We start from the raw sequence: 18,289 nt of genomic DNA on the forward strand, positions 1-18,289 counted from the left end.
ACCGTTTCTTTGTGAGGGGAATTTTAAAATTGCCTTATTAACGCTTGCTTACAAAGGCTGTACAAATATTACGTTTTTTAATCTTCACTGACTTGGCAAATAAAATAGTATCTCGTCTCGCACTTATCAACGTAAAAAACGCCCTTGTAGAGGTCGACGCAATGTTCCCTTTCATGTGCATTGTTTGGTTCACCGGATTGCCATGTTAAAAACGGCGCTCGCTTGCCGGTTGTCCAGGAAACATATTGTCCCTCGTTTACCAGATCGTTGATGTCCAGCCACTAGCTAGTATCGTGGGTGATTCGCCTCCTAAGATCCCGTAGCTCCTGTTCATCTTGGATGACCGCCAATTGTCCGCCCATTTCAACACAGGATTTCGAGGCACAGAACCAGTTCTGGTGGTGATTCCTTTCGACATAGAAGTATCTCTTGCCGATCTTCTCGAAACCCGGTGGTATTACTTTATTGGGCGGCATCTTTGGGCTACTGACCTTTGTTAGTACTTCCTGCAAGACTGACATTTGGGCGGTATGCTGACTATCTAGTTTTTCCAGGACATCTAAGTAATTATTCCATTGCTGCTGATGCATTGCTATGTGGTCGATTAGTGGCTTCAATACGGTCAGACAGAATGCGCCACATTAATTGGAAGGGTCATTCAATAGGCATACCGATCGGTCACCATTCTGCATTTCTGCCAAAGATCCGTAAAATTCCCGTGCGACCAAAGCAAAAAGTAAATAAATTACAGACCACACGAACATGATGAGATGGTACAACCGCTCTGGGCAAAAATGTATAACAGAATGATTTTATATATATTTCATTAATTACCAGAGGATGCGATAAGCATAATCACTGTACTGCATGTACGAAGTACATTGTACTTACATCCGTATCTTATATAAAAATGAATGAACATAGAAATAAAAAGGCTGGTACTTATACCCGTCACTCATAGAGTCAAAGGGAAAGTAAAAGGTAAAAGGGTATACTATATTGGTCGAAAAGTATCTCACAGATAGAAGGAAGTATACGTATACATGAAGTATACCTATTCTTGATCAGGATCATTAGCCGAGTCGATCTAGCCATGTCCGCCTATCCGTATGTAGGCTGTGATCTCGCACGCAGATTCTAGAGGTTTCTGCCCAAAACCGTAGAGCCCACATTTTTAAAGATTCAAAATAATAATAAATTGCTATATTTATTTGGACCATTACCATGATAGGGGTAAAATGTTAAAATGTACGTATATAATAATGTAAACATAGATGTTTCTCTAATCAAAGGTATGTTAATTTTGTGGGTATCTAATAGCCGAGGCACCCGATAGTGGACCCATAAGCAAAGAAAACCCAGATCTCAAAATATGTTTATTCTACATGAACAAGGTGTACCAAATACCTACTGTATTATAATCTAGCAGGTAAATGAAACAAAATAAGCCTTAAGATTCTCTCTTTTTTCATAATTCATTTCAACGAAGGAGACTAGTGTTACTACCTGTTATTCCGTATAATGAGGCCTATTCTATGAATCGCTCTTTCTAGTATACTTTCTTCGAAAATGAATATGACCAGAGCATATAAATAGCCAGATCCGCTAGGATAGACCTCAGTTACAAGAATACCCTCGAACTCGCCGGTTTCACAGGGAAGCTAAACACAAATTTTATAAAAATGAAATTCTTGGTAAGGCTTGGTAAACTTCTCGATTCCTGAATTTTTCACTAATTTAAAATTAATTTTAGATTCTATGTCTGGTTGTTCTGGTGGCCGTAGCATCGGCGCGTCCCCAATTCGGATTTGGCGGATTCGGTTTTAACAGCGGTTTCGGTTCCATTGGACAGCAGCAACAACAACAACAACAACAACAGCAGGTAGCCTTTGGAGGATTCAGTCAGGAACAGCAACAACAAAGTTTCGGGGGATTCGGTACACAAACGTTTTCCCAATTCGGTTAACTACATATAAGTAAATAAGTTCAGATTTTTATTTCATTTAAATATATATTGCGCATTGATCTTAACTGCTTACTCTTAGAAATTAAAATGGGGAGTTTTCTCAAAAAGGGTTTGATTTTCGTTGATAATCTCAATCATTTGCACTGGCACATGGGCAGAATGGTATCTCCTGCTCCTCGATTTTTTGGATACAGGACGAAGCGACGAAGCATACAATCCGAATTATCTTGTCCCTGCTTTTCGGGGCTATTATGGCAATATATGGTTTTCGGAACTTCAGAGCACAACCAAAATTCTCTTTCTATAGACGGAAACTAGAGTCATATATGACTTTTAACTCACCATCGTCGATATCATCGGGGGCACATGGACACCTCTACATGTTCAACATGGGATACTTCTTCGATTTTTCCATTATCTTCTTTCTGAGTATCGGATAATCCGCTTTGCCTTGAAGAAACAGTAAAATATTTATACACACTACTCGAAAATGAAAAAGTGTAAAAAGTATTCGTTGGAAATTGTGTATCACGCAAAAGGATGCGTTTCCGACCATTTAAAGTATGATCCGTCCGTATGAACTCTGAGATCTCGGAAAAGATTTTAAATGTATTATTTTTGATAAATCTAAAATGATATTATTATATGTATTGATTATATATACCGTTTAATTAAGTAAATACTTGTCTCTTACAATGACTTCTTTAATTAGCGTTCATTTTATTACTCTGTATAATTTAATTTCTCTCCTTCAGAATCCTCCTTTAATTGTTTCTTTCCCGAAATTTATATAGTTTGCGATTTCTTGGAGCTTTGGTTTAATTTACTCGCACATTGTTTTGGTTATTGGCCCACCACCCACATCCCACCGCCACCCCATGACCTCTGACCTCCCCCTATTTCGTCTGCCTTCGTTGCGTGCGCATATGAGATAAAATATGTGGTCAATTTTACTTAATAGCGACTTAGTAGTAGTGTTGCCAAGATTTATGTGACGTTCATATTGCCACAGAAAGACAGAGCCAAACAATTTCCTTTTCTGCCATTCAAGGGTTAATTGGGGGGAGTTCAGTTCAGTTCAGTGGGGTAGGGGGCTGAATTTAGCCTTCATTCTGCGTGTTATTTTTATGATTATTGAATTTTAATGCATATCGAATGCACACATAAAGATTCAATGACACAAAGTCATAACTTCTGGGGGGCGGCTACAAAGAGTTGTGGGTGTGGCCAACCCTTTTTCCAAAAGTAATGTTTATGCCACATTTGGTTTGCACTTTTTGCTTTCAGCATAAAAAGGCGTAATATTTGTATTAACTTCAGAGGGAAAGGGTCTGCCACCAGAATAACTTACTACACTGGAAAATTATTTATTAAACTTTTTTGCTTGATTAAAGAAGGTAAATGTACTACAAAGCACAAGAAATTGGAGGTTGGGTATACAATCTTTAATCTTAAACGATTTTACTTCATAAAGAATAATATATATGTTTTTTTTTAATTATTAAAATAATATTATTATAATATATTTGCATATTAAGATAAGTTATAGTTTAATATTTTTTTTTACATTGGTTCAAAACTCTTACTTATAATTTCTTTAAGTGCTGGAACTTCTCCACACTGGCTTATCAAACAAACATTTCGTATGCCCAGCGGAGCGATCTTTTTATTGATATGCCACGGTGAGGGTGCGGCGCAAATATTAACCCCTTGTTGCCACTGCTCCTGTTTGGTTTTTTCCTGTTTTTTTGTGTCTGCACTTCCTGACGCCCTGTCAAAACACCTTTCCCGAAGGATGTGCGTCTGTCAGTGACATCAAAACCTTCTTTCAGATGGTTGGGGCGTTTATGAGTATGTTCACTTGCAAAAATATTATATCTTGTATGCTTCTTTGAGATAAAAAGAGTTTTAAAATATTTTTTCAAGGTTTTTATATTGTAAGATTGGTAATAAAAGACTAAGAGGTAAATAAGATAAATTATATAGTATTATAGTATTTAAAAGAAAAGAAATTGTATTCAACATTTTGAAACCCTTTTCAACTAATTTTAATTTTTTAAAATATAAAGTATACACTTTTATTTAAAAAAAACGGATTCCAAATTTAGAAACACTTTTTACGGTATTTAAATATGTTTAAATATCCCCTTTTTTAAAAAAATGTCTATTCCCCCTTTGGAAACACTTTTCTACGAATTTCGATTCTGAAAAATATAGCACATTTCCTAGTTTTATTTTCGAGTGTTTTTCAGAACCCCGAGATTCCCTTTTTTTTATCATCGAATGCCATTTTGCAACGTGTCATATTTACTCTGCGGATTTGTCCCATTATTCACTTGACAACACCACGGAGATCCGAGTGCTCTTCGATTTTTTTGTAGTCGATTCTCAAGTGCCTGGTGCGGCTTAGTTTAAAGTTGATTCGCTGCCACGCGTTTTCCATTTGCCATTTCCCCTGCCATTTTCCGAGTCCCTTTGTTGTTATTTTTGCAAATTTAGCTTTATCTATTTTTCTATATCATTGAACTGTTTTTTATGCGATTTTCTTCATCATTCGGCTTTTGGTTTTCGGTTTGGGTTTTGGGTTTTGGAAGGGTGGCCTTCGATTTCTGGTTGATTTGCAGGCCTTGCTGACTTCTTATCGAGTGGAACGTACGTCTGTGCATATGTGTGGAGAGTGAAATGATGATATGTGGCTTATTATTGTCAATTTTTATGGGATTTTCATGTGTGACTGCATTCGGGGTGTACTATGGAATACGTTGAAGTGAATGTGTTAGATAAGAATTGCGTGAAATGTTGGTGAGGGGTGGCGAAAATGGAATATGAGCTGAACGGCGCTGATGGGATTACGGAGATAAATATCTTTGAGTTAATTTGCTTAAAAAATGTTGATTCTGGAAAATATAAAGGAATATGGAATTTTTTTGACTTCATAAAAGGGAAAGAAAAGTGGTTATAAGATATATTGAACTCTATATAATTATAAGTAAATATATAACCTAAAATTGAACCTGTTTATACAAAATATAACATCTTTTTATGTAAAATGTTATTTGAATTTGGTAAAAATAATACAATACGAAAAGTAAAAAAAATTCTTACTTAAAAGATAAAGATACTGAAGGAACTTAAGTATATAGAGATATGGTATAATAGTAATTGTAATAATACGTTTATTTTAGTTTTTTGAGATACATTAAAAAATTCCTTTGCCTCAAGCATTGCCACCCAATTTCTTTGCTTTCTTAATCCCTTTTGAACACTGGAATCCTGCGTCTGTATCTCCTTATCTCATCCACTCTATGTAATGCATCTCAAACTACTGAAATCCCAGGCAAACAATACTCTCCTACCAGCAAATAAACTTTGCAACAGAACGTGATCAAACATAATCAAAGAATAAGGTACACTATCCCTCCTCCAGAAGGCAACTTTCCCGCCCCAAGGAAAAACTATCAAGCGTGTCACACAAAAAAAGGGGGGGAACTTGAGAACCTTATAATTTTCTTACGAAATAAACTGCAAATAAAGTGAATTTTATGCAAAATATGTTTAATAAACAAAATCAAGTTGGGCCAAGGGTATAACAAAATGGACTAAAACGTTGGGAAAGCCGGAAAAGGACATCGACGACAGTGTGAAGATTTTTAATTGCCTTAGGAAAATGTGTGTGGGTGAGTGGCTGTTTCTGTGGGCCTTGAGATGCCAAGCAGAGATAATAAGATTGTAAACTATGAAACGAGGGGGTGTTGAAGAAGAATTATCCCCAGCTCGGGTTTAACCCCATATGTGTGTGCCTTGCCTTTTGGCTGGTTAGTGTCCATAAGGATGTGGATGTGTCCTTTCTGCTTGGTTTTGCCTTTTTAATGTCATTTCAGCTACTTTACAACGAGATATTTCAGTGGGGTTTTGCCAGTGTCTCGGGGAATTTCACAAAATGCCAACTCATTACAATTTGGCCTGACTCTTGACTCTTGGCAACTTTCTTTCCCCCACTTCTCTACAATCTGGCCACGTAATTAATGGTCTACATACACACAAGTATCTTTGTATCTTTGGTTATTCACTTCGAATATCATCTTAGGTCTTCCCTAAAAACCTCATCGAACTCAAGGCAAAGTCAAGGAGTTTTTGACTTTTTTATGCTGACGCTAACTCGAAAATAATTTGATATTTTCAATTAAAGTTTTCAATGGCTTTTGAGAATGTTTTCTGGTTTTCCTTTGGCAGGGGGAAAACAATAATTGCATTGTAATTGACTTTTGATAGTGTTCCCCCTTCTTGTCCCTGTCTTTAGTGATTTCTCAAGGAGGTGGGGAGATATAGTTAAGGGTTTGGCGTTCGATGGAAGGAAGAATGTTTTGCGGTTTAGGGGTGGCTTTGCCTGGAATTTGACTTTCAGTCTCTCTGGGGTAAGGTCATGTATTGAGACAAAGCTAATTCGTAATTGAAAACTAAACTTTTGCTTAAAAACATGCAGGGAAATATATACTTTTGTATGAAAGTGTAAGTAAATATATTTTTGAAATACATTTATACGTTCTTATTATACAGCCCCCATTTACCATACATATATAAAGCTATTCAAAAAGAATTTAGAGAAATCGGACCATTCATTAAAAAGTTATAATCAAATTAGGTGTGCAATCTCGTAAACAGCCGATTTGCTGCATGCATATCTCCATCTCCCTCGCACTTCCTTTAGCTGAGTAACGGGTATCTGATAGTCGTGGCCATTTTTTGATAAAGCTAAAAACTAATTAAATTGGGAATTTGGTAGGAATTTAAGGAAATCTTTTTTTTTTCTTATAAAAGTATATATATTATCTTTCTCCAATAGGACCTGACTTTCCTCTGACAAAAAATATCATTTTACGAATTCCTTTTAATTTTCCCTTGCCCTGTCATATTTTTCCTTTCATCATCGATTCTTGCTCTCTCTTTTTTTGTGAGATGGATAGCTCCATTGAAATATTTTGCCATTATTAATTAATTTTTATTTCTGTCTTTCAATATTGAGTTTCCTGCCCCCCACCCACGGATCTCTCATTATAAAAAAGCGCAATGCGGACGATTTTAATTTACACCCGAACACATAAAACGCCCTACAGCTTCCTCGTCCGCTCTTCCACAAAGCTAAAAATAATTTGCAACAAACAAAACAGCGCAAAAGGAAAACTTGATTATTTTATAAAAATATTTTGTTACGTTAAAGAAAATTTCACCATTTTTCTCTGTTGCTCTTTTTTCAGCAACCCCCCCCACCTCTGATTTCTTTTCCGTTGGCGCTTTGTCGATATTAAACAAAAATAAAATATAAACAAAAAAAAGCGACAAAAAATTGCAAGTTTTTCCTTTCTTTGTTGTTGTTGGTGTGGGTGGGGGTGGTGGGCGAAATACCTGTAAAGCTGGAGTGGGCGTGGCAGTGGGGTGGAAATTGTTATTGAATGCCATGCTCGGGCAGCTCGACAATTTTTTCCCATTGCATACTTTTAAGCGCAAAATCAGCTTAGGGGCTCATTATCCAGCGTTCGTTCATTCATTTAATTTTTAATTAATTTTCCCAACGCCCGCAAAAAATCGACAAAAAAAGAAAAACAAATTAATATAAGAAGGAATATGCATATACATATAGAAAATGTGAAAGGATTTCGCTGGCTGCCATCAGCACTCGCTAGCTTTTGGCTATTTGTGGGCTTCTTTGGGCCCCGAGTATCAAAAAAACAACAGAAAAATTAAAAAGAAATGTGTGTTGTGGGGAGAAAGTGGCACAAAGGGTTGAGTGGGCGGGATTATTGGGTGGGAGTGGGGGTTTCTTTTTCCTTGCCGCGCTGCCTTCTCTACTATTTAATTATTTTCGCTGCTCTTTTGAGCCTGGCCTTTGGCTCACAACTTGTAAAATACTTATGTAATAAAAATTATATAAACAACAGAGCATCAGAAAATTACAGGTTAACGAATGTTGGGTACTCTATATTTAATATGTGAAAATATTAATCAATATTATTTAAAAGCTCGTCAGTATTTTTTGTGATTATTCTTTAATATTAAATGTTTTTAAATATTAATCAACATCTTATAATAGGTTGTTAGAATTTTTGTGGTTATTGTTAGAGAACATTTTAACATAATTAATATTTAAAGGTATTAAACATTGATTTATATTTAATTTCTAGAAGATTAACAAGAATATTCTCATCTCAAGAACAATCTAATTTTATGGAAAATATTTTGTATTTGATTTTAAATTTAACGTGTATACTTATGCGTCCTCAAAAGCTTTTCAAAGCATTTCAGAATTTTTAAAAAATTATATATTTAATGTATTATAGATTTTCTTAATTTAAAATTCAATTTCCCCTATAGAAAGGGTATTTTAAAGTAACAACCAGCCAAAAGCAAAAACGGAACAAGGAAGCGTTAATTGATTTTGTTTTATTCTTTTGCACTCTCTAAGCTCGCCACACGAAAGCTGTGGAAAATTGGTGGTGGGGAAATGGGATGTTTTCGGCGAAAAGGAAATGAAAAACAAAAGAAAAACACAGTGAAACAGTAGCAAGTAGCAACCCTTTGCCAAAGTTTTTCCCTTTCTTGCTCCGCTCCTTTTATGCTTAATTAAATATTCATCAAACACACAATGGAAAACTTTTAAATACTCATCAAGTTTGCGGGCATCGTCGTCTTGGGAGACAGGAAAATCGCCCCTTGGATTTTCGTGGCGAAACCGAGATGATGAAGCCAAGGATGAGCTCATATGTTTGTCTGGGTCTGTCCGCTCTAATCAATAAGAACAAATCGCCGTTTACTTTGTATTTTAAATCCGCATTGCTCACTCTTCTATTAGAGTTTATACACTGCCAAAAATTATACGTGGTTTATTAAATATAAATAATTATATATACTGCAATCATTACCAGTGTTGGTCAGCGATCAAAGTGGGCTATAACTGATTGGGAATTATAGCGTAACCAGAGAGGTAAACTGCGGACAGTTGATCAAGATCTTATTAAAACTTTTCTTTAACACATTTACAAATTTGTACTCATTTTTGACTTGTAATACTTAAAAATTTGTATTATTTAATTAATATATTCTGATCCACTATATCATATTTGTTGCTCATTCTACAGAACTGTCAATTTAGTACAGTATTTATGTATTATGGTTATATTTCTGCGTAATCTAAATAAACCCTTAAGTTCAAATTATTATGTGTGAATCATATTTTAAAATTTAGAGAAATAAAGTCACTGGGGTAGTAAAATGCTTTGATAAGGAAATATGACTGGCGGATTTGAGACGTATAAAATGCGGGACCAAACACCATGGGATTATTAGTTAGTTTCTCTACTCGAAGAGTTATGGCACGATTTTGGGCACTCGGAGCTCTTTTTTTAAGCTCCATAGTTCTTTTTGGGGAAGCCTGTAATTACCAATGTATTCCCAAAGAACATTGTGTAGAAGAGGCACCTTTTTTGGGTTTCAATCACCTAGCCTACCGCACACAAATATGCAGATCATCTGAGATTTGTTGCAAAGTTCCAAGAAAAGTAAGTTTTTTAAAACGTGTTTTATGTGACACATCTATAGTTATATATTTTTGATTATTACCAGCATATTTTTACGAAAGAACCTCCTGCAAGATGCCTTTTATACGAGTCACCTAAAGATTCTACTAAAGATGGACTTGAAAATCAACCTTGCGGAAAGAGCAATACGAAAGAGTATATGAAAAGGTTTATGACTGAAAATCAAGTGACTCCCGGTGAATATCCCTGGGTGGTGGCTATATTTAAAAAAGGCAAATACTGGGCTGGCGGTTCTTTAATTGCCCCTGATGTGGTTCTCACAGCTGCCCATGGTGTAAAGTTTGAACGGAAAGATGATATTGTGGTGAGGGCTGGCGAATGGGATTTAAATTCCAATATAGAAGGATTCCAGTTTGAGGAACGTCAGGTGCAGCAAATAGTGTGTCACGAAAGATTTGATTACCGAACTGGTTCCAACAATTTAGCGCTACTCTTCCTAAAATCAGAGTTCCAATTGAAGGAGCATATTCGAACTATCTGCTTGCCGTCCCCGAAAACCTCGTTCGAAGGACATCGCTGCTTTGCTGCCGGTTGGGGAAAAACAAATATCACCGATCCCAACCATTCGTCCGTTCTAAATAAGGTTTCACTACCCATAATAAACCGAAACAAATGTGAGCAACAGCTGAAGCTGACCAAGCTGGGCTGGGGATATCAACTTCCCCAAAGTTTGATTTGTGCTGGAGGTGAGTTGAACCAGGATGCCTGTATTGGCGATGGAGGATCCCCCCTTTTCTGCTCCATTGGAGATCGCGATAAGGATATCTACATGCAGGTGGGCATCGTAAACTGGGGCATCTCCTGCGGATTGGAAAATGTTCCGGCAACCTATACAGATGTGGCCATGTTTCGGGAGTGGATTGATAGGAACCTGCTGGTTTTTTTGGTTCGATATTAGTAAATTGTTGTGTATTTATTTTGTATTACTTTATGTCTAACCTCATTTAATATGATATTTCTTACTGAATTGTACAGTTTAAGATGATCTTGAGTATAAGAATAATATAATAAAATATTGATTATACTATAAAGTAAGAGAGTCTAATTTGCGTTGTATGGTAAAACCTGGTCTGGAAACGTTTTATAGAGGAATAAATAATTTTTGGAAATTCCTTAAAAGTTGTAACAATTCGACTAAAATCCCAAAATCTTTAACAAAAAAAGTTGGTTCCATATAGAATTGTAGAAATCTAGCTATTTTTAATTAAAAAAAATATATTTTAAGTACCCTTTTTTTCCGTGTATATATGTAAGGTTATCTACAGCTCCCGAAGAATTCCCCTTTGGGACATTAAAAACTCATTTCCCCACCCGTGACGTACCGAATCTCACCCTTTACTCTTTATAAGATTTTCTAGCTTTGTTTGTTATTTTGATATTTCAACATATGCAAAAGTTTTTGTTGTTCCTACTGCCAACCCCCATACCACATGTACAAATAACCAGAACGGACTTCTATACTCTACTGTTCAGTTAGATAAACTTTAAATAGTTTTCAAGTGTGTGCGAATCATTTCTCGGAAAGGAGAATTAAGGTAACAGAGTTGGGGGTTAAGGGTTGCTCAGTGGGTGATGGGTGGGTTTGTAAGTGCTCGTGAATCCATTAGAAATCACATAAAACTATGAGATTTTGTTTACTTTTCCTTTCGGTTCTTTATTTCTTCTGTTGTTTATTCCAAAGGGGGTGGTTGAGGTTTTGGAAGACGGTGTAAGCTGAATTAATTGGCTTAGGATTACTAAGGAATAAGGTAAGTAAAGTTAGTAGAAGTCTATAAAATAAGATTATTGTAAATACTAAAGGCACCTTAAGATTCCCATTACCTAAGCTACTTATCATATAACTATAAAACATTTAAAATTGATTTATACATATATTGAGCACACAGGCCCTGTGAAATAATAATAATCTATTAAGTTAGTCATTAAACAATAATGTTTTTCTAAGCATGCTGTTTTCGGGGTCTAATCTTATAAGGATTTAATATAAATAAATATATATTTATATTTTTTGTGAAACCCCACAAAAAATTCAAATTTCGAATGGTAAAGAAAAAAATTTGATAACGATTTCCATTAAAAAATATATATGTTAAGGCTGTTTGATTTCAAGCTGACAAACCGTATAGTTATGAATCATAAATATGGAACTTGACAATTGCAATAAAAGATTCCATTTTTCTAAAAACGATAAGCTCCCCCTTTTAAAAGTAAAAGTAATGTGGGTCCTGCTTTTATTTTCTTAAAGGTTCATTTAAATGTAAATGGATTTTAGTTTAAGGAATCAGTTCATTGTTTAATCCTGAAGACAACTCTCACTTAAATTCCTCCTTGCTCCCTTATCTCCAATAATAATTAATTTATGTGATATAAATGCATTAAAATACCCCAAGGCATGAAACTCGTCATACTCCCAGATGAATCGAAATCCTGAAGACCTCCGTTCGGTTTGTTTCGGTTTGGTTCGTACGATTTAATTGATTTCCGTGGCTCTGTGACAGCTCGAGCCAATCGACAGCTCTCGGTAATTGCAAGCCGAATACCCGAATAACCCCTTTTGCCCATTTTGGCCAAAAAGAGTCTGCGACAAATGCAATTAACCAGCCGTAACGCCCACACACATTAAGCCAGAAACAGAAACCCAGCGAGGGCTTTTGATGTCACTTCTGGCAAATGAATTTATATGGATGTGATGCCAGTCGAGTGTTGGAGAATTCGGAATATGAACGTGAGGTGGAGTCTAGAGTACATGTAAGTATATTCATAACCCAGGGACATCAAACGGTCGTACTGCTCATATGTGAAATATTTCAAATATCATGAGCTTCGCTTTCTGGGCCCGGCAGCAATTACACAAATGTAATTTGCAGCTAAATGGAATGTTTTTAATGAATTTATATTCCCCGGAATATCGCAGAGAAGGTGAAAAGGGTGAACCCGGTCTCCCACTCAAACAAAATACATCCCCCCCCTATTCATTTCTATTTCTGTTTTGAAAAATCATTATTGATAGGTACTTATATTTATCCTAAAATAGGTTAATATCTCTAGAACTATTTTAGAACCATTCTTAGGGTAGGTCACTGAACCAACTTCAGTTTTTTTTATGCCTTCTTGGGTTGAATGTACTTCAAAAATATATCACTTCTGCACTTTCGGGATCACCGAAAATTATGAGCATTATTTTTTGGGCATTCTCATTCGTTTGCTGGGTCTTATCGCCATTGTTCAATTGGAGGCTGGTACACTGGTCATGAAAATTATGGTAATTTCGAGTGGAATTCACTTCCAGGGGTGTGCTCAAGTTCATTTGCGATTTGCATGACTATGCCTGGTTACGTACTTCAGGCATAGTAATTCTATGAAGGAAGCATTAGCTAAGCTCCATTGACCTAGAACTTGAGCTTTCCATGCCCGATTTCTGAAGATAAAAACGAGCACGAGGTTTTGTTAGTGTTTTTTTATTGTCGCGTGAGCATTTATGAAAGTTTAAAAAGTCGTTACATTTTTTTTTAATTATTTAAGTTTTTGTGGAAATTTTTAATTTTGGTTGAACGAATTCTTCAATTTGTATAAACTTTTTTGTTAGTAATAAATGTTTTATTATATTTCACTAAAAAAACTGTTTACCTATATAGATTTATAAAAATTATAAAAAACAAAATCCAAACTAAATATTTAATACCAAAAATTATTTTTTATTAATGAATTTGATAAGGAAAGAAATTTTTTTAATTTCAAATGCCATTATGTTTTAGGTATGGCTCTCTTAAGTTTTTAATAAACTTTGCTTATAAGTTATGGAGTAAGAAATTATTTCGTTTTATATAGCCAAAACAAAAATGCCTAAAAATACGTATTTTAACAAATTTAAAATTTATCATATACAGAAAATATTTGGAAAACTACTATACTATATTTTAATTTTATTCGTTTTTTACTTCACGTGTTTTTCTTTCAAATTCATGATGTGTAATCGAACTTTCGAACTCACTTACATACAAAAATTCCAATAAATCTTTTATGGACATTTTTTTCAGTCATAAATTTGGAATAAATATTTTGTTGACCAGTGTATTCTCTAGGTGTTAGCTCTCTCTTTTTGTCGTATTTCCCTTAACGGAACCAATAAAATTACAAAGCTTTAAAAATAAATAATGCTGGTACGTAATTAGCTCGACGTCATGAGTTGAAGATCGGGACTTGGGGCGAGAGAAAATTAGAATCTCCGTCTGATGACATCACGACCGGGGTGTATATAAAGCCGAGATCGGCTGCAATTGTCGATCAGTTCTCGAGATGAATCAGGCCTCTCTATATCAGCACGCCAACCAAGTGCAAAGGCACGATGCCAAGTTGATTCTGGACGAGTTTGCATCGACTTTGCAGTGGCGTTCCGATGGAGAGGATGCCCTCTTGGATGTGGGTTCGGGATCCGGAAATGTGCTCATGGACTTCGTGAGGCCCCTGCTTCCCATTCGAGGTCAGTTGGTGGGCACCGATATCTCCAGTCAGATGGTGGGCTATGCCAGCAAGCATTATCAGCGGGAAGAACGAACCAGATTCCAGGTTCTGGACATAGGATGCGAACAACTCCCGGAGGAATTGAGCGGCAGATTCGACCATGTCACCTCGTTCTACTGCCTCCATTGGGTGCAAAACCTCAAGGGAGCCCTAGGCAATATCTACAATCTTCTGAAACCCGAAGGCGGTGACGTTCTCCTGGCCTTCTTGGCCTCCAATCCGGTTTACGAGGTCTATAAGATCCTTAAAACGAATGAAAAGTGGTCGACTTATATGCAGGATGTGGAACAGTTTATATCCCCACTTCACCATAGTTTAAATCCTGGCGAGGAATTTAGTCAGCTCTTAACGGATGTGGGTTTTATTCAGCACAATGTGGAGATACGAAATGAAGTATTTGTTTACGAAGGTGTAAGGACTGTGAAAGGTGAGTAATTAATATTCAGCAATTATTAGATGTGTTAATAAATATTATTACCTTAATTTTTAGATAATGTGAAAGCCATTTGCCCTTTTCTGGAGCGAATGCCCATGGACTTGCATGAGGAATTCCTGGATGACTTCATAGACGTTGTTATATCGATGAATTTGCAGCAGGGCGAAAAGAATGAGGATCAAAAGTTTTTATCGCCCTATAAACTGGTAGTGGCCTATGCTCGCAAGACTCCCGAATTTGTAAACAATGTTTTCCTGGAACCTCCACATCAAAATTTGGTCAAGGGAATTAATTAGTTATTTTGCAATCAGAGATAATTGTTATAGAGTCTATTAATGCCAAATGATATATAATACTTAACTAAATTAAATATAAAATGTTCCTAGAAGTTGTGACACACGTGTATGTGCGGAGTTAAAAATAAATAATTATTAAATATAATAAAAGTGAGAGGCTACTAAAATGTTGTATTAATGTTAAGAAATTCCTAAAAAAATTGCTTAGTAAACTAAACCATAGTAATTATTTTACCTTTATTATTTCCACATTATCCAACTTGTCTTACCTAACCATCTTATTAAAGATTAATGTTTTAGATTTTAATAATAACACTTGTCTGGGCTTACAAATGAAATATGTAATCAAATATTCCATTTGATATATCATTTATAGAGGGGCTTAGGCATTATAATTGCTGCTTTTGACAGAACCAATTATTCCAGCCAGCAAGTATAACTCTCTCTCACTCTCCCTCTCAGTTTAGTACCATATATATATAGTTGTCTGGGGTTAACTCTCACTCTCGAATGGAACTTTTCATCTTACCCAAAGCTTAACGTCAAAAACCGCGCGTTTCCCTCGCGATTTTGATGTATCAAAACTTTTCCTCAGACGAAAAGCCGCCCGTTGCGTTTCAAATATGGGGGTAAACCGAGTTTTTGGGATCCCTTGAAAGGGTTGAAAATGTTGCCATTTCAGTCTAAGAACAATTTTAATTGTTTTTTCGCTGTTCTTTTTTTATGTCGGCTGTGGGTTACGTATGTTCGAGTTTGTTGTGGAATTTCGAAATGAGTTATTAACGCGATGTCGACAGAGATGCGCATTCATGTCATTTATCAGTGGGTTAAAATTTTCGGGGCGTGAGTTTGTCTTGCTTCCAGGCAATTGGAACCCCAATCCCAAAAGTAGTAAATGTTTGTCTTAATCTTTGATTTTTGTTTTCCTTACCATTTAAAATCAACTTACCCCCAAAGAAAATCCCCCGGCTCATCCTTATATCCTAAAATACCCCCACTCTTTGTTTCTGGCAAATGTAAACGACAGGAATTAATTTAGATAAATGATTTCTCAAGTGCGCTGGCTGGGCTTCAGACGATTTGCCGCCTGTCAGTCAAATGGATTCTACATTTTCCCCCTTTTCCGCCCCCCCGATTTTCTTCGGTTTCCGCGTTGGGGCGTGGCATGCGATTTGTATATAAGTATATCCCCCAGAATAATCCCCCAGAACTTACCAACCCGTCTCAAAATTGTTTTCGCAAACAAATTTTCGTATTGAAATTTGATTTATTTGTTAATTTGTTTGTAATGAATTTTCCGTTTGCTTGGCTGCCTGCCCGGAAGGGTGGGGGATTTCTGATTTTTGGTGGGTGAGGCTATTGGTATTGGGTCCTCTTTAATTGCCTGTTCCTGGCATTTCGGTTTTCCTTCTCTGCATCATTTGCTAAGCTAATTTTCTTCGAACTTGAAAGATTCCGGGGTAAAATTTTTGTGCTTTGGCTTGGAAAGAACAATTGAAAGAATTCCTCATTCGAATTGTTTGTATTGAGGGAATAAGCTTTCTAAAAAATGTATTGTATATTAAAACACCCTGCAAGCATATATTTTAATTATGTTTTAAGCCTGGCTTCTATATACGTCAGCCTATGATTTTTAAATACCCAAATAAGAGCATTTTATTTATTCATTAAAATAATAATATAAAACGAAAGAATTTTTCAAAACAATTTGATGGTTTTGTTTTTGCACCTATTTGTTTTTAAATTTGCACTTGTATGTCAAAAATCTTCTGTTTGCTCTTCATAAAAATGTTATTTTCATATTTACAATGGTTTTTTAAGGGTAATTTCATTGTTATTCTTTACGACTTACTTTGACTTTTACCAGATACCATTCTTAATTTTGTGTTATTATTGACAGGCATAAACATAATAAGAAAACAATTTGTAGATAGTGTTTTCATAAGAAAAGATTAATTGAATCCATAAAAGTATTGTTTTCATTTTCTTATCAGCTAATACTAAAAACACAGAATTCTGGGTTAAAGAATTGTAAAACTATTTTAAAATTATTTAATCAAGCAAAGATTTTTGAAATTCTTGTCAGCTGTTGCTAAAAACACAGAATTCTGGCTAAAGGAATTGTAAAAAGATTTTAAAATTTTTTAATCAATTACAGATTTTTGGGTTTTCTTATCTGCTTATACTAAAAGCACTCGATTCTGTTAAAAAAGAAATGGTATGTATTTTATTCTATTGTGTTGTATGTAATTTTGATAACATTTTGTCCTTAAAAATGGTACTTTCTCTGAGTTGGAATACATATAACTGCGACACCCCTGAATAATACAGGAATGTTTACAAGTCGTATGCGCAATTTGCTGACCCAGCATTTATGGTCGCTGACCCACCCGATTCCGGTCGATTCCGGAGGCGTAACCGCAAAAACAAACATCGAATACCGGAACTGAAAGTCGGCGGATGTGGTGTATCTATATATATACATATGTGTATCTATATACATGTGTTCCTTTGAGGGGGCGTGTGCAAATGCACGGCCATCGTAATGAAATGTTCGGATTTTCAGGTGGGTTTTCCTCCCACATTTCCACTGACCATTCTGTTTGAGTTTACTTAGCGGTTTTGTTGACTTTCTGGCGTTTTGATTGCGTTTTCCATATGCAAATGCGAAAGGGACAGCTCAAAAAAATAACGAGGCTTGCCCAGGGTTTTATCTATTTAATGGCTACCAATAGGCAATTATACTCACATCAAGTAACAAGAGGTTGGGTTAACGAGAAATGTGCCTCATTATAACAAATTATAGAAGGAATATTGTAATTTACATTTTGACTCGGTATCATGTGCGGCTTTTTATTAAAAATTCAACACTAACGAGGCGCTTTTGTTTTTACAGCAGAGTCCTCCTCGGCTATCTCTTTCTATCTTCCTGCTGCCGTCCTTTGCGTTGCAAATAAGAATTTTAATAAATTATATTGTAATATGACAAAAACGTTTGCACAGGCTGAAGGCAGTGGCGTGTGCTTGTCAAGGGGTTAAGCGGTGAAAGGGGGTCACGTTTTGAGTCAGGAAAAAGATCTGTTTCCTTGGAACTGTTAATTAAATCTTTAAATAATAGTCTGAATACTATAAGTGCTGATATTTTAATACAACTAAATGTATTTATAGCCTTTTGATATTTTTCCTTATTTGTATTACATTTAAAATTAAATAAGAAATCCAAATACATTTTAAAGAACCCCAACTATTTTTCTCAAACATTTTTTATAAAAACCTGCCACAGCCCTGAACCGCCCCATCGAGTCCTTGTGTCAATGTTCTAGGCAAGAGCTCATGAATTTTTCAATAACGAAATGTTGTTTTTCTAAAAAAATGTGGGTACAAAAAATTGTAGAAAAATTTCTCGAAAAATTTGTTAGCCAACTTGCAGCTAATTATGGGCACCAGGGGAGGTAACCGGAAACGGAAACCCTTTGGG

The 18,289-nt window shown here is 35.6% G+C and overlaps 3 protein-coding genes and 1 pseudogene across 3 annotated transcripts; 3 read left to right on the forward strand and 1 right to left on the reverse strand.

Annotated features, from left to right (window-relative positions):
* Positions 1-97: 97 nt before the first annotated feature.
* Positions 98-816, reverse strand: LOC108012737 (accessory gland protein Acp29AB-like; annotated as a pseudogene).
* A 777-nt stretch (positions 817-1,593) lies between these two features.
* LOC108007288 (uncharacterized) lies at positions 1,594-2,031 on the forward strand. Its single transcript, XM_017070967.4, has 2 exons — positions 1,594-1,694; positions 1,754-2,031. The coding sequence occupies exons 1-2, from the start codon at positions 1,683-1,685 to the stop codon at positions 1,964-1,966; spliced, it is 225 nt and encodes a 74-aa protein (XP_016926456.4). The 5' UTR covers positions 1,594-1,682; the 3' UTR covers positions 1,967-2,031.
* Positions 2,032-9,589: 7,558 nt separating this feature from the next.
* LOC118879756 (phenoloxidase-activating factor 2-like) lies at positions 9,590-10,531 on the forward strand. Its single transcript, XM_036822695.3, has one exon. It carries the CDS (start codon positions 9,698-9,700, stop codon positions 10,454-10,456), a length of 759 nt encoding a protein of 252 aa, XP_036678590.3. The 5' UTR covers positions 9,590-9,697; the 3' UTR covers positions 10,457-10,531.
* A 3,307-nt stretch (positions 10,532-13,838) lies between these two features.
* Positions 13,839-14,903, forward strand: jhamt (juvenile hormone acid methyltransferase). The gene is made up of 2 exons (XM_017072399.4): positions 13,839-14,506; positions 14,570-14,903. The coding sequence occupies exons 1-2, from the start codon at positions 13,855-13,857 to the stop codon at positions 14,809-14,811; spliced, it is 894 nt and encodes a 297-aa protein (XP_016927888.3). The 5' UTR covers positions 13,839-13,854; the 3' UTR covers positions 14,812-14,903.
* Positions 14,904-18,289: the final 3,386 nt, after the last annotated feature.

This window comes from Drosophila suzukii, chromosome 2L, assembly GCF_043229965.1.
Source record: "Drosophila suzukii chromosome 2L, CBGP_Dsuzu_IsoJpt1.0, whole genome shotgun sequence".
NCBI lineage: Eukaryota > Metazoa > Arthropoda > Insecta > Diptera > Drosophilidae > Drosophila > Drosophila suzukii.

What these genes read in the sequence shown, in the direction of transcription:
- LOC118879756 (XM_036822695.3), top strand. Translation starts at nt 9,698, where the DNA reads ATGAAAAGGTTTATGACTGAAAATCAAGTGACTCCCGGTGAATATCCC.
- jhamt (XM_017072399.4), top strand. Translation starts at nt 13,855, where the DNA reads ATGAATCAGGCCTCTCTATATCAGCACGCCAACCAAGTGCAAAGGCAC. An exon ending in AGGTGTAAGGACTGTGAAAG is followed by an intron (nt 14,507 to 14,569) that starts GTGAGTAATTAA and finishes CTTAATTTTTAG; the next exon opens with ATAATGTGAAAGCCATTTGC.